The sequence below is a fragment of the Barbus barbus genome (assembly GCF_936440315.1).
Source record: "Barbus barbus genome assembly, chromosome: 46".
Classification (NCBI taxonomy): domain Eukaryota; kingdom Metazoa; phylum Chordata; class Actinopteri; order Cypriniformes; family Cyprinidae; genus Barbus; species Barbus barbus.
The window spans coordinates 5,198,364-5,213,606 of record NC_136724.1 but is presented as its reverse complement, the minus strand read 5'-3'; the positions used below and the strand labels follow the sequence as shown (position 1 = coordinate 5,213,606).

The following is a 15,243-nucleotide window of genomic DNA, read 5'->3' as shown; positions in this document are numbered from 1 at the left end:
ATCTGCGCGCCATCTTGTACAAGGGGCGCGACCTCAGACCTCCTTGGTGGTTGATATAAGAGACTACTGCCGTGCTGTCGGTGCGCACCAGCACATGGCGGTCTCTTAGGTCCGGGAGGAAGTGCTTAAGTGCACGGAACACAGCTAGGATCTCTAGCAGGTTGATATGCCACGACTGGTGGCGTCGACTCCACAGACCACGGGCAGGGTGGCCACTCATGACCGCACCCCAACCGGTGAGGGATGCGTCCGTCGCTAGCAAGACACGGCGACACGGAGCTCCCAGCACCGGGCCCTGAATCACACAGGCAGAGGACTAGCACACCATCTGAAACGCGATCTAGGATCGCCCCCTGTTTTGGTCTTAGCTTTAGGGATGTCTACTTTCTTTTCTCAGGACATACAACACCAAATAAGACTCACAAAACAGATATGGACTGACAACACACAGAGCGCTTGCTGAATGACAGAAAGCTGACGCGGGCGCCGCCTCACGTGCTTATATACTTCCTGGTCGTGACGTCACCCCCGCCCGTGACGCTTCGCCCTTCTATTTGGACTGATTAAATATGATATTCAGAGCGGAATGACGCTGAGAGCGTTCCCATAGCGTCTTCGGACGCAGCTCGACGTTCCTGAAAGGGAACTACAAATTCACTACTTACAGTAGGAAGAGCTTACAGAACAGCAAAAAACAAAAACAAACAAACAAACAAAACGCTTAGGCCCCAAAATTCTGGGTCTGGCCCAATACAACTGAATGGTTTACAGGCACAAGGTTGCATATTCTGTTTTTATTTTTTTAATGCAAGCGACAACAAAGCACCTTCCATTTGCCTACTTCATGTGTCTTTGGGAATTTGGGAAGTTATCAAGGACACCAAAGTTAAACAGAATGTTATTGGAACATGACTGAACTTCCACATAGACCCAAAGACCCTTTCAAGGAAAGTCTGCTCACATGTAGACCGTATTTGCAACGCAGAGCAGACATGACCCAGCTGGCAACCTATTTGAGGTCCTGGCGGCTTAAGTCGAGCTAAGCAAAAACAACTGTCACAGCCTTCCACTTGAACACCAAGGAAGATAACCATCAACTTACCAATCAACCAACCTATCTTGGTGTGAAACTGGACAGACAACTTATGTGTAAAGAGCATCTCAAGGCACTATGTACAAAGGTGTCTACTAGAAACAACCTGTTACGTGTACCGTCTGGCGTACAGGTTTGGAATCACATTAGGATATAAAAAAAAATAAATATGACAGAATTTATGGTTAAATGTTTTGAGTAAACTATTATTGTAATTGATACTTGTCTCTGATATTTCACCTGTTAATAGTTTTGATATGATTCTGCCCCTCCCCCTCCCTCCCCCTATTTTACAGGAGCACTTTTATGTTGCTGTAAGTGGGAGTGGATTTCTTGCTTGGCTGAAAACTGCAGAGAACCACATCTTGTCGTGCTGAAAAAAAAGAAAGAGACTACTCCAAGAAGGTCCAAATGCCATTGGCACAGACTTTGTTCAGTGAGCATTAACATACATTCAGCGTCGATGGTAATGAATGAGATGCTGTTGTTTAAGCAAATAAATGTAAGCACTATAAACCCAATGACATTCAGGATACATATGGACCAAAAAAGAATATGTATTTTGTGCCTTTGCATTGATTTGCTGACATTACGCTTTAATTGTTGTAAGAACACAGAATGTGAAGACATTTTGGTGGAGGGAAAAATATTTGCAATGTTTTAAATAAAATAAATAAATGTAAACATGCATTGTTTTGTGGATTATGTTTTTTATTTGTATTTTTTTTACCTGAACACGGACCACACAATGAACAATGAACTCAATTTTAACACTCCTGAAATGTATATATGACTCACTCCATTAGTTAAAATAACACGTTCGAAAGTGTGAAATATGTACATTACTCACAGAGTACATTTTAACACCATAAGAGTTTAAATGTATATTAGTAATGTATATATTTCACACTTGCAAAAGTGTTATTTTAACTCCACAATGGAGGGAGTCATATATACATTTCAGGAGTGTTAAATTTGATTCAAATTGAGTTAAATGTGCACTTTTTTGCTGTGCAGGCATCTATTTTGGGCATCCAAGACCAAGTCCTATCTAAATGAATGGAGGAATCTTGAAGTCCCAAAAACTGCTTGCTGAACTCGCAGTTAAATTACATCTTTCAGTCTAGACCGCCCAATGCACATGTGCAATTACTTTACCAATCAGCGATTAGCTCTTTCAATTAAAAGGCGGAACACATTCTGCCATATTGCATGTAGCAGTTTCTACTATTCATAAGTAATAGGAGTGAATCATCTTTGTATATCTGTAGTGTTTGGTAGATGTCTACCTGTGGGATTTTGTTGGCAGGAGCAGGAAGGAATAGAAATTATTTTTAACGGGAACAAGACTGATAAAAGGCAATTGTTTTAGTAAGTTTGTTTTGGACAAGCTTACATCATGGTCTGCAAAAATCTAACACCTAATCCCTATATCTATATATATATATATATATATATATATATATATATATATATATATCTATATATATATATCTATATATATATATCTATATATATATCTATATATATATATATCTATATCTATATATATCTATATATATATATATATAAAAAACCTACATATTTTATAACCTAACACAAATATATTGATATTTTACATGTACAAATATATATTTTTAATACTGAAATATCTGAAACTGTTTCAATACTCTTTTTTTTTTGCAGCATTGATACACTGATACCATCTGGGCTTTCTTGCTCCCTTTTCTTTTCTCTTTTGAACAGCAAGTTGATACATCCCGAAAACATGCAACATAACCTAAACATCTTCCCAATTTTTTTAAAGAGAATAATTTATAAACCTTTTGTCCAAAAAAAAAAAGCCTTAAAGGAGGGGAACATTAAAAATGTCAGTTACGTTTTTACAATGACTTGCCATTTTAATTTGGGCCTGTTGCATCCAATGCTTAGACTAGTTTTAGACATTTTATTTCTTTAAAAAGTTATGATCAGTTGTAAAGTCAGCTTCATAAAAACAGACTGAAAACTGAACATGTAGAGAAAACTGTTACAAATATTTATCATAATAATATAATATTTTGTAATATTCTATTATTATGTTAAATATATAGAGTGGGTTGCAGTATAACCACTAGATAAAGTCAAGACAAATTTGTGTTGTATCTATGGACTATGTTGACAAGAGTGATGTAGATGTCTTCACAATGAAGCTTACACTTGTGATGTACCTGAAAAAAAATTGATTTCACAATAAATTACCAAATTTTCAGCAATAAGAAAAAAAAAGTGTTTTAAAGCTTGTTGTTTTGTAGATCAGTTATCCACCTTATTTTTCAATGCATAAGTAAGCCGTTTTCTGTCAGTGCAACACATTCTCACTCCCAACTCATCACATATTGATGCTTGGTCAGGACCCTTTGGTGTCACTTTTTGACGCTCAGGGTCAAAATTTCGACGTGCAGTGTCCTCCATCGCTTTAAATAAGAAACCCTTAGCGTAAATATGCCAATGCGAAAGGCACTGGGAATTTTATTGTCTTTATTAAATGATATATTGGGTAATAATATTGCCATTATTGCATATATGTTGGGGTGTAATTTTTCAATGTAAACAGTCACAAGTTTTATTTCCTATTACAATATTTACACATTTATGAGCAGGTAACCCAACCCTGCCCCTAAACCTACCATTTGTCAATAAAACACAAGATATAACAGGCAGGTACAACTACAGTCATAATTTATTTTAAAAAGTATTAATATTCCAAGTCTTCCGAGCCAAAATATTCAATTTCTGAGAGAAATAGGAGCTCCAATGAAATTATAAATTTATATAAAATGATTTTTAGTTTTTACAAATGCATGCAAACCATTAAATTACGCTGAGGTAAGTGGTGTCTGGTCGCACTGTGAGATGGGCTAGAGTTTCGTGTTCACCACTTAGCTGAAGCTGCTGGACAGCAGTGGGCAGGATCATGGTACGCTGTGCTCCATCATCTAATATAGCATAAGTCTCCACCATCTTTGATTCATGGTGTAGCAGCACTGGTAATACTTTCAGAAGATCTCTGCCTGACGAAATGGAAGGTAGAAGGTAGACACGGCTCTCAGTGGTAGCTGATGATGTGCTGGTGGCATGACTTTGGGCCACACCATGAAGTACTTGGAGGTGAATACCTCCGCAGTCACTACAGGGTTTCTTTAGATTGCAAGTCTCAGGTGCATGAGAACGAGCACATTTCCAGCAGCGCTTACCATCTGAAATCCACTTACAAAGATCAGCGACTGACTGCTCTTTGATACTGCTGCATCAAGTGATGTAGTGCTCTTTGCTACCACAGAAGAGGCAGTTGAATTTGGATGTGGTCTTCTTACGTGATATCCGGGGACTGAGGGAGGCTGTAGCCTCTGGAGGCGCTGCACCATGATACAAGGCTGTTCTCTGGCTTTTAAGTTTAGCTCCACCCTTCTCCTTAAAAGTGCTTGGAATTTTCTCATACTGATAGCATTGCACTAACCTACTGGACAGTGTTGCTGGGCTTTGAATTGAAGCCATCTCACAAAGTCTTGTAGGTTGTATGGGTTGATGCTGGGGGAGTTGAGCTTCCCTTGTAGCTGGAGATACTCTATGAAGCCATCTCTTAAGAACTTGGGCAGCTTACTAAGCAAGCGATCTAAATGTGAGCAGCAGTTCAATTCCATGCCTCTGGGACCCTCTAATGACAACAGCATACTCACTAAGAGGTGGACACGGAGAGCGAAACTCTGGAAGCTGCGAGCATCATTTGGTTTCACTTCTGGTGCTGTAAGAATCGCTGCAATCTCGCTCTGAGCCAACTGATGGGGCTGACCGTATTGCAATTGGAGAGCCTGCAGAGCTGCCGAGTATGGAAATGGATGATGGCGACAGGACTGGCCAATCATCTGGGCTTCAGGGAGTTTGAGGTGTTCCAGCAAAATGTGGTATTTATATTTCTCGTCCAGCTCTACATGAGGTTCAAGGAGGTTATCAAGTGCTAGTTTGAGGTTAGCAAACTCCCTTTCATTGTCATTAACAAAGTCTGGAATCTTTGGCTGGGGGGCAGCAGCGGCTCTGTGGTGTCAAATATTCCGGGTGCTTCAGCATCTGGCTGAATGGCTGTAAAGAAGGGGCAGCAAGAGCTGGAATGTTCAATGCAGGGACTGAAGCACTGGGCAGAGTCTGAGGCGCTGCCGCCACTGGAGGCATCTGTGTATACTGAGGAAATAAAAGGCTAGAGGAGAGTGGAGCAGTGACATGTTCCCGTGAAGAAAGTGCTACTGATGGGTGGTCGTAACCCAGTCAGCAAATAAACTTGGCCCAGATTGGGCCTGCATCTGGCACGGCTGGCATTCATCCGGCACTGGCATACAGTATGTGGGCCAAACATGGCCCAGGTTTGGCAGAGGTGGTACCGTTTTAAGACGGCACACAAGACATGGGCCAGATGTCAAATGTAGTATTTGGCCCAGATGTCAAATATAGATATGTGGGCCACATAAGTATGGCCGATCTTGACCCACATTTAAAATCCACTTCAAATATTATATGGGTATAGGGGGCGATTTCGGATACAGCCTCTGTCTCTCTGCTGTTTTCACTGCTTTCAGGTAAGTTTAGTCCCTAAAGTTACACAAATAATACATACAACCGTTCCTGACACTTTCTTACATGTAACTGACATGTTTTTGTCAAATCTTTATTTACAGGAGTGGTTTAGTGTCTTTAAAAAGACCATTAGCATCACAACTGTTAACTAGCTAGAGGCTAACTATTAGAGGTAAGCTAACTATAGATTTGAGCTCTTATTAATGAACGTTTGAGATTTTAAGCACATTTTATGTGTAGATGAGCGGCTTTGATAGTTTTGTAAATGTTTTGCTGGTACTTTGTCTAGATAAAAGGAAGTCACTAAGCTAATTAATTTCAACTAAAAGTCTGCACTGTGGGCTCAATCGATGACGTCATTTACATGGGCTGAAACTATTTCAAACACGTTTTTAACTTTAATTGCAAACAAATATTGATAAATTGTACTGTGATTTCAGGAGCATCAGAAAAGAAACCCCTAAAACAGGGGAAGTTACAAGAAAATTTGTAATGGGATCTGCTGGCATGAGATACAGGAAGCACAGGTGATCTGAGAAATCTTATTAAATAACATTTCACAATATAGTAACTATATCATCATGCAGCTGTAAAACCTAAAAATATGAATAATGGTATCTTAAGATTTGTTGTATATTATTATTATTAATCTTTTCTGCATTTCAATTTTGCTGTAGTTTGTTTATGTCTAATAAACCTGACATTGTATACTACATTTTGTTGGCTATGTGACATATTGTTCCTATATTCTTCCATGCTAATGACCGTGCTGCAGAGCTGGGACGGGTCTCTTGTCGAAGAACATCTCCAAAGCGCCATGAACCATCTGACTAGTAAGTAAAACCTCAAACATTCAAAAGTTTATCAAACATTCAAAAAAATATATCAAATAAATATCAAATATATATATTTGTATTTATATATACAAAATTAATATACACAGTACACAGATATATTGTGTAAACAAAAACGTTTATTTTGAATGCAATTAATCGTTTGACAGCACTAATATATATATATATTTTTTTTTTTTTTTTTTTTTTTGTTGTTTGTTTTGTTTTCCAAAGCACCTAAAAGCCAATTCACACTGCCATACCCCAACAGGGTGAACACACTGACCAAGCAAAACAAATAAGCATGTTTTTTTTTATATAGTTTTTGTGAAAGTGTGAACTGACCATAATGCTGTATGTTAGGTGTGAGATTCATTCAACTTTGTTTGCTGATTAAACATGATTAAATATTTGTTCAGAATATTGTCGTTGTTGTGACTGTTCATCTGGGAGGGGTGTGTATCAAGTGGCTTGGTTATGGTTTTGTTGAGGATGACATATGGAACCCATCTGGTCCAGCATAGGACCAGAATAGGCCCACATAGCGATTTTTCTCTGGCCCAGCTCCTCTGGCCCAGCTCCGGCCCACAAAATCATCTTTCACTTGGCCCACATACCGCAATGACTTACGGTCCTAGTGTGGACCAGGTCTGGTTTGCAGACAAGGGCCACACATGGGCCATAACTGGCCCAAGTCAGGGCCAGTTATTGGTAATTAGCTTGGCTGAGACTTGGGCCAGTTATGGCCCATGTGTGGCCCTTGTCTGCAAACCAGACCTGGTCCACACTAGGACCGTAAGTCATTGCGGTATGTGGGCCAAGCGAAAGCTGATTTTGTGGGCCGGAGCTGGGCCAGAGAAAAAATGCTATGTGGGAAGGCACACTGGGGTGCTGATAGGCTGGCGTGGGAGCTATCAGCGGTTGCTGCACTTGTGGCTTCAGAACCCTTCCAGCATCATCATACTGCTTGTTAAGCATTAGTGGTGAAGTCTCTACTCTTGTTGCATACTGATGTTGAGGCAAACCTGCAAGTAATGTACCTGACGAAACTGGCGAGTTCAAAGGAAATGTACGGACTGGCTGTATTGGTACAAAACCAGGATTAAAGCACTCCACAGTAGGTGTGCTGGCCTTTACTTGTGTGGCACACACATGTCCCTTAGCCTGAAACTCAATGTCAGGTGACTGTGATTGAGAAGAATGACTTGATGAGGAAAAATCAGGAAGGGGGCCAACACTTTTTCACATATATGTATGGGGTGGTGATGGCGCAGTGGATAAGACACATGCCTTTGGTGTGAGAGACCCGGGTTCTAATCCACTGTGAGACACCAATGTGTCCCTGAGCAAGACACTTAACCCCCTAGTTGCTCCAGAGACGTGCGATCTCTGACATATATAGCAATTGTAAGTCGCTTTGTCAGCTAATTAATAAATGTAAATGTAGTATGTGTATATATATATATATATATATATATATATATATATATATATATATATATATATATAAATAAATAAATTATACTTTGAATGACTTTTTTTCAAACCTAGTCTATGGGCTGAAACGCCCCCAGGGGGCATCAGGGACGGATTATGACGCAGAGGTGCCCTGGGCACGGACTGATTATAAGATCCCCTCAGTTGAAATTGCTGTCATTTTTCTTAAGTTCAAATAGCAATGGATTTTATTTACACTAAGTGCAAATAGATTATATTTACTATGTTAAAATAGCAGGATTTCATTTTTTTAACTAAAAATAAATGCCTTTACGATGTGATATGAGATTTGAAAAGGGAGAAAAAAAGTTCGGCAAAAGGCCGGTTCGAACCCTGGTCGATTGCGTCAAAAATACCACCATACCCGCTTTATCATCTATTGCCACTGGAGTGATTGGTGCATAGCAGCTTTTTATAATCTTGACAGTCCCAATCACACGTTGGTGGGCGGAATTAGTGTAAATAGCCTCTGCCAACTGCGGTTTTGTCTTTGATTTTAGGTAGCTCTGAAAAGGAAACTCCCTGTTTCCACAGAACAATTTCAATTCAGATTGACAGTCTACAGTCCCAGGGTGTCACTCGGACAGTTTCCAGACGATCTGATGTTGCATTACATAATAAAAGTAAAAATCTCATAATCTACCCGATCTGCCTGTGATTTTACTCTGAAGTGAAAGTGGTCTGTGGAAACAGGGAGTTTCATTTTATACCAATCAGAATTGACAGACAATATACTATTTGGAGGGCTTTCATTATGTAATATAACATCAGATCGTCTTGAAACTGGTTGAGTGACACCCTGGGGTAGTGGACTATTAATCTGAATTGAAACTGGTCTGTTGAAACAGGGAATTTCCTTTTTAGAGCTACCTAAAATCAAAGACAAAACTGGTCATATGAGATTTTGGAGAGCTTTAATTTTGTAATGCAACATTAGATCGTCTTGAACTGTCTGAGTGACACCCTGGGACAGTTGACTGTCAATCTGAATTTAAATTGTTCTGTGGAAACAGGAAGTTTCCTTTTTAGAGCTACCTAAAATCAAAAAATACAAAACTGTTCATATGAGTTTTTGGAGGGCTTTAATTTTGTAATGCAACATTAGATCGTCTTGAACTGTCTGAGTGACACCCTGGGACAGTGGACATTCAATCTCAATTTAAATTGTTCTGTGGAAACAGGGAGTTTCCTTTTTAGAGCTACCTAAAATCAAAGACAACACTGGTCATATGAGTTTTTGGAGGGCTTTAATTTTGTAATGCAACATTAGATCGTCTTGAACTGTCTGAGTGACACCCTGGGACAGTGGGCTGTCAATCTGAATTTAAATTGTTCTGTGGAAACAGGAAGTTTTATTTTTGTGAATTTACAGATAAATATGGTTATATGCAAGTTCATGAAAGGCTTTTATTTTGTTATTTCTCATCTGTTATTTTCATATTATTTGAAAATCTACATTTAATATTACTCAACATTTGAATTCATTTTCATTTTATCAGACCGTTTTTTAAACATTTGTATTAGTTATTTAAAATGTATTTATTTATTTGTTTATTAATTCAGTTATTTATTCATTATTGACAGAGAAACTGGCTTAATAAAAGTGGTCTAATTCATTTATTTATTCATTACTGACAGAGAAACTGGCTTAATAAATGAATGCCAGAGATCGCTTTTCCTTTGATCTGAGTTTTTACACGCCATTACCGCAAGGCCTAGTATATACGCGCACCTCTAAATAACGAGGCGGCTAGAATGACCGTGTTTTTCAAAGTGGAGGCTGGCCTGACTGCAGTCTCTGCCAAAAGGTGGGCTATTTGCACTAAGTGTAAATAGACACTCTGTTTACATTATCAAAGACCATTATCATTGACTTAGCCAGAATTAAAGCATTCTCAAAAACTCCCATTAATCACTGAAGTTGCTTACATTGTGAAATTAATATCTTGCTTACATCTACGCACTTCTGCACTTTGTTTATGATGAGAGAAATCGGCAGAGAGCAGAATTCATTCAGGGAGCGGCAGCACTGAACAAAACAGCTGTTTCAGCAATGACTCATCTGGACACCTCTTATTGGTCACTGTACTCATAAAATCAACAGAATCATGTGTGATTGGTTATAATGCACAGTGCTGTAGAAACACACTGGCTCCATGCCAGCCAGCGAAATTGAGCAAAAGCAGATTTTAATTTAGCAGCTGAAGATGTGCCACACTGAATGATCTAATCACACCGGTGTGATTGTTTATTAAATATAAAAAATATTATTTGGCTATTTTTTATTTTTTGTCTTTTGGAAGCTGCATTCAAAATCCACTTGCCTCAAAAATCTGAGGCGGCACGGTTGAAATCACCTGGCTGGGCCCCCCTCTGGTCCAGTGCCCTGGGCACCTGCATCGGTCCCTGGGGGGCATGGCTTAATTGCTGTATTGCTCTATTCTGAACATTTAAATACAGTTTTCTAACTAGCATTTGTTTGAATACAAATATTTGGACTTCATAAAATTACCTCAAATTAGCATCAGATAGATAGCTAACAATATTTTTCAAATAGGCTATTAAAATTTTATAATTCATAATTAATGATTATATTCATTGTTATTTTAAGCTAAAATTACCTGTACTCTGATTTTGCTGCAAATGTATAAAGCAAATTGCTTTGTCCGACTGGGGGCATTTTACGCCGACATAGCTTGTGTGTGTGTGTAGGCTATGTTATAGTTTTTGTGTGTGTATGTAGCCTATGTATATTATAGTTTTAATTGTATTTAGACTTAGTATATTTTAAAATGTATATATATATATATATATATAAATATAAATAAATATAAATTTACATATTTTATTAGTATTAGCCTATTATTATTATTTTAAATAAACTTAAGCTGATTTGTTGAGCTGCACAATTTGGCCAATATAATATAATATAATATAAAGCACGAATGTTTTGGCCAAATTGTGCAGCAGCTCAACAAGTCAGCTTAAGTTTATTAAAAATAAATAAATATATAAATACAAACTATAAAGTTCACCGGCCACTTACTCTCATGTATTTCGGGAGAAATTAATTTACATACAGATACGATTCTCTGAATTGCGGCGCAAACTATGGCGGAAACCCATCGCGCATTATAAGAAGACTAGAACTAACACGATCATACAGATCTGTAAACTAAAAACATATTCTCTTATACATTATAGCAGTTGTCCATACACACAACGAGTCACTCCTTCTGATAGCCTAAGTCAAGTTCATGTTGAGAATGTGTTTTCTTAGTTTACAGGGAGGTCAAAACTGATGCGCATCTGGTATAAAACTAGACTATTTGTCCAAGAAAGTCGCTGCATCTGCACCCTACTGTTTTTTGGAGAAAAAAAAAAAAATCTCTAGAGAGGTCTGAAAAATAGCTAAATCAAGCGACAACACGTTTTTCTTTTCTTTTTTTTTCCCTGTGCAAAGCTCCATTAGCCTATACTCCAATCTTCCGTGTCACATCTTTCAGAAATTATTAATATGCTCATGTGCATGGTGCTCAAGAAACTGTGCATAGATGAAAATGGCTCTGCTGCTTTATGAAATGTGTAGCTATTTATCAAAACTTTACGATGACGTGAAAGACTGAAATAGACTAAATAGAAATTCGAAAAAATTAAATAGGACTCCGAATTATTTGAAATGCAAATTTTAGTGTAATTATAAATAACATGCTACATAGAAAATGTATAACAAGGAGTAAAATGAATAAGACACACGTTCCTCCTAACATGTAAAGCTAAAAATCACAGTATAAAAATGTGTTTAAGCGTTTCAGAAAGGAAGAGCAGAAGACAAGGATCCATCACAAACAGAATATCTTCGATATAAATTTCTATATGGATATATCCTAAATTTTAAAAAGTATCTTTAAACTTTGGTACAACAGCTATTTGAGATAGAATATATTTGTCTGTAAGGCTATAACGCTGAAAATAACCAACAGTTGTAGTTCTTGTGTTTCTCTTTCCTTCGGTGATTCTGCTTCATAGCAGCAGGTGTTCATCTCCTTAAGCGCAACCCTGCTTCAGTTCTACTTTAACACTCTGTAGCGTGGAAACACATGAACACTGAGCAGTGTGGGGAATTTGCTGTGAATTATTACATAAATCTTATCTGTGCTATTCATGTATGACTGATGCATATGAATAGCATCAAGTTTATTGATTTATGTTAAAATATGTCATCTAAATGGATTGAAAATTGTTATGCAATTGAATGACATAAAATGTAAATTTAGACCGAATAATTTTTTTGAGTGCAGCTGTATGCTTAAACTTTGTAAATCTTTTTTTTTTTTTGGCACTTGGGGTCGAATACGTCACCATTTTATAATTTAGTTTTTATCAGGAGTGCCCAGATAGGGACTACTACCTTTCTCTTTTATTTGAGCTGCAGTAATTAGCTATTAGTCATAAAAAAAAAGAACAAAGCAGTCACAGAATTTCATCAGTGGCAAACCTATCATCAAACGGCAGCGCTTTGTTACAGCTGTCACGAGTTTTTATAAATGCGGAGAATTTTTAATATCCTTTTGTATCGTTTGATGCAAACTACGAGGCGTTGTCTTTAAACACGTCTGCATAAGACCAGCAGCTATTTACATATATTTTGCGTGGGTTTTTGATTAGGCTATGAGATCATACACTCATAATATACACCCATGTATATTATTATTATTATTATTATTATTATGTATAAATTACATTTAAATAACATATTGAGGTATTGAATAATAATTTGAAATTGAATGATAGGAAGGGGAATTTACTCAATTGCAATTCAGAGAAATCCAACGGCCAAATTTAGTCTATTTAATTCTTGATAGGAGCATGTTTGTTTGTTTGTTTGTTTTTCCGCAGTTGATCTGATGTCTAACGAATTGAACTAAGTTTAATATTGTCAAAACAAGTCCACCACAATGCATTGAGACAACTTAATAAAACATTAAACATAAAAATGTATTGATTCCTGCTAAAACCTTATTTTATTATTTAAAACGACACTTGTAACAGTTCAGCCCTACTAAAATTCTTACATTTATTTGCTAAATTCAGATACATACATTCAGATTTATGGATTGAACTGGAATTTATAATACATTCTCATTTCAATCGAACTAAATACACACATCCCTGTTGTTTTGCAAGGGAGGAGTAATGTTCTCATTTACTAAATTATTTTAAAACCTGCAATTTAATTATATATCAGATTTCTTAAGAACTTACCAGATAGGATGATGTACAAAGAAAACATGCCAGCAGTAATGCATATCTTAACCTGCCGACTGACAATACATACAAATGAGCAACTTTCAAATCCTTCAAAACATGAAACCATTTTGACCAATATGGCAAAAGTGACAAAATAGTGATTACCTGGTTGATTTGATTTCTTCACGGATTGTGTGACCATGGTTAAATCTGCTGTTCTCCTAGTATTCTCAAAGTACATGTACTCTGGACCTCAAACCAGTGTTCTGTTAAACTGGTTACACTGCTATGAAATCAGATGACGATATTTTGTCTCACAACACAGCTGTCCTTAGTCATACTCATTTGTTTATCCAGTTTTCCTTTGTTTAAGGTGAGTGACATTAGATGCTAACTGTCTTGCAGATAGTTAACTCTTGCTATTGGAACTACATAATTCAGCAGTTCTTTTTTCCCCTATTTATCCAAAAAAATAATAGCCTACAATTTTTTAGAACACAAGAGTTTCTCTGAGAGCGCAGACACGGTGGCACTTTCACAACATTTTTCCTCTTTTATTGCAAGGAAAATATACCACATTAATAAATGCAGTCCAAGAGGGCACCAACGAAGGGCTATTTGAATTTATAGATACAATTAAAGGATATTATTAGCCCTATTAGCCCACCCTGGAAATATGGAAATTATTAACGGGAAAGCCGATTAGTCACCAGAAGAGACGGACGACAGCTCACGTAAGTATTTTGAATAACTTGGTTGCAGTTCTGTTGTTTAAATAATTTACTTGCTACTAGGAAGGAATAGTTCGTTTCCTACCTATTTCTACTCTGCATTTTCGTTTCGTTTTCTCTGTTAATTGCACTTACTGGAAATTAGAATAATTTGCGCCTCAGCTGAGAACGAGCCTGTGTGATTGTCCTACCAGAAGCAGTCCTACCTTATTGGTTGGGCTGATCAGAAGCCGGCAACAGCTGTTTTCACTCTAGTTTCTTAGACTGTATTTATTTGATGTCAGAGCGCTGACGCGGAAACAAGCACACTATAAAAAAAAAAGTTGAGCCAACTTAAAATTTCAAACAAAAGTTTATACAGCAAAAAGTTGAGAATCTCCTACAAAAATAAATTGAGAGAACTCAAAAATCTGCTGAAGCTGGTTGCCTTAAAATTTTAAGTTGGCTCAACTTTATTTTTTTTTACAGTGCATATATTATCAGAAGCTTTCGCCATTTGTTTGTGATACCTGAAGACGCCAAGCCGAAACAGCTTTTCTATGGGAAGTGTGACGAGTCGGCTGCCTCCCCCCTTATTGTCATCACCACCCCGTCCTGTATTCGCCGCCCTTCACCAGGCTCCCGACGGGAGTGAGTGTGTGAGAGAGGAGGGGCGCTGAAACAGCCAGGGCTGGCGGCGTGTGATGAGGCGCACCTGATGTGAATGGAGCCTCATCACCGCCGCCGTTTAAATGCCGAGCGCGCCTCTCCTCTGTAGACCGGTCTCTTCCCCGTGCATGCACGCTGGTGTCCTCGTGGGTCCAGGAAGGGTGCGTCGAGGAGGAGGACTGCCGCACCCGTGAGACGGCTGAAGGGCCAGGATGCCGGGCCGTCGAATCCCCCAGAAGCGCCGGGAACCCAGGAGTTGGAGGAGACGCCGCCGCCACTCCTCCCGGCCCCGAGAGGGGAGCGCGTGCGGCCACCGGACTCCGCCCCTTCCCTGGACCCTTCCCCTCTGAACACTACCCTCCTGCACAAGCCCCGCAGCACAACGAGGACACCAGATTCCCCGTTTATTTGGACAATTTTCCCCCTTTGGACACTTTCTTTTACCTTTTATTGTTTAATAAAAACCTCTCCGAGGCTTGACGCCACACCCACTGTGTCTGTATTTGCTCCTCCCGCCACAGAAGAAACTTGCTTAGTGTCACATTTTATTTTGTTATTTAATGCTTTTCGGAATACATTTTGA

At 38.3% G+C, this 15,243-nt stretch overlaps 1 protein-coding gene across 2 annotated transcripts in view; it reads right to left on the bottom strand.

The window, feature by feature from the left end:
* Positions 1-14,192, bottom strand: part of LOC306864680 (NXPE family member 3-like) — a 30,431-nt gene extending 16,239 nt beyond the window's left edge. Inside the window, exons 1-2 of one of the 2 annotated variants that reach the window (XM_079408839.1) lie at positions 13,447-14,192; positions 13,297-13,355 (exon numbers count right to left, since the gene is read on the bottom strand). In XM_079408839.1, coding sequence (XP_079264965.1) covers positions 13,297-13,355; positions 13,447-13,522 — 135 coding nt within the window. In that variant the 5' untranslated portion in view covers positions 13,523-14,192. The remainder of the gene's footprint in view (positions 1-13,296; positions 13,356-13,446) is intronic. The other variant, XM_079408838.1, reaches the window with a different exon arrangement.
* Between the last annotated feature and the right edge of the window lie 1,051 nt (positions 14,193-15,243).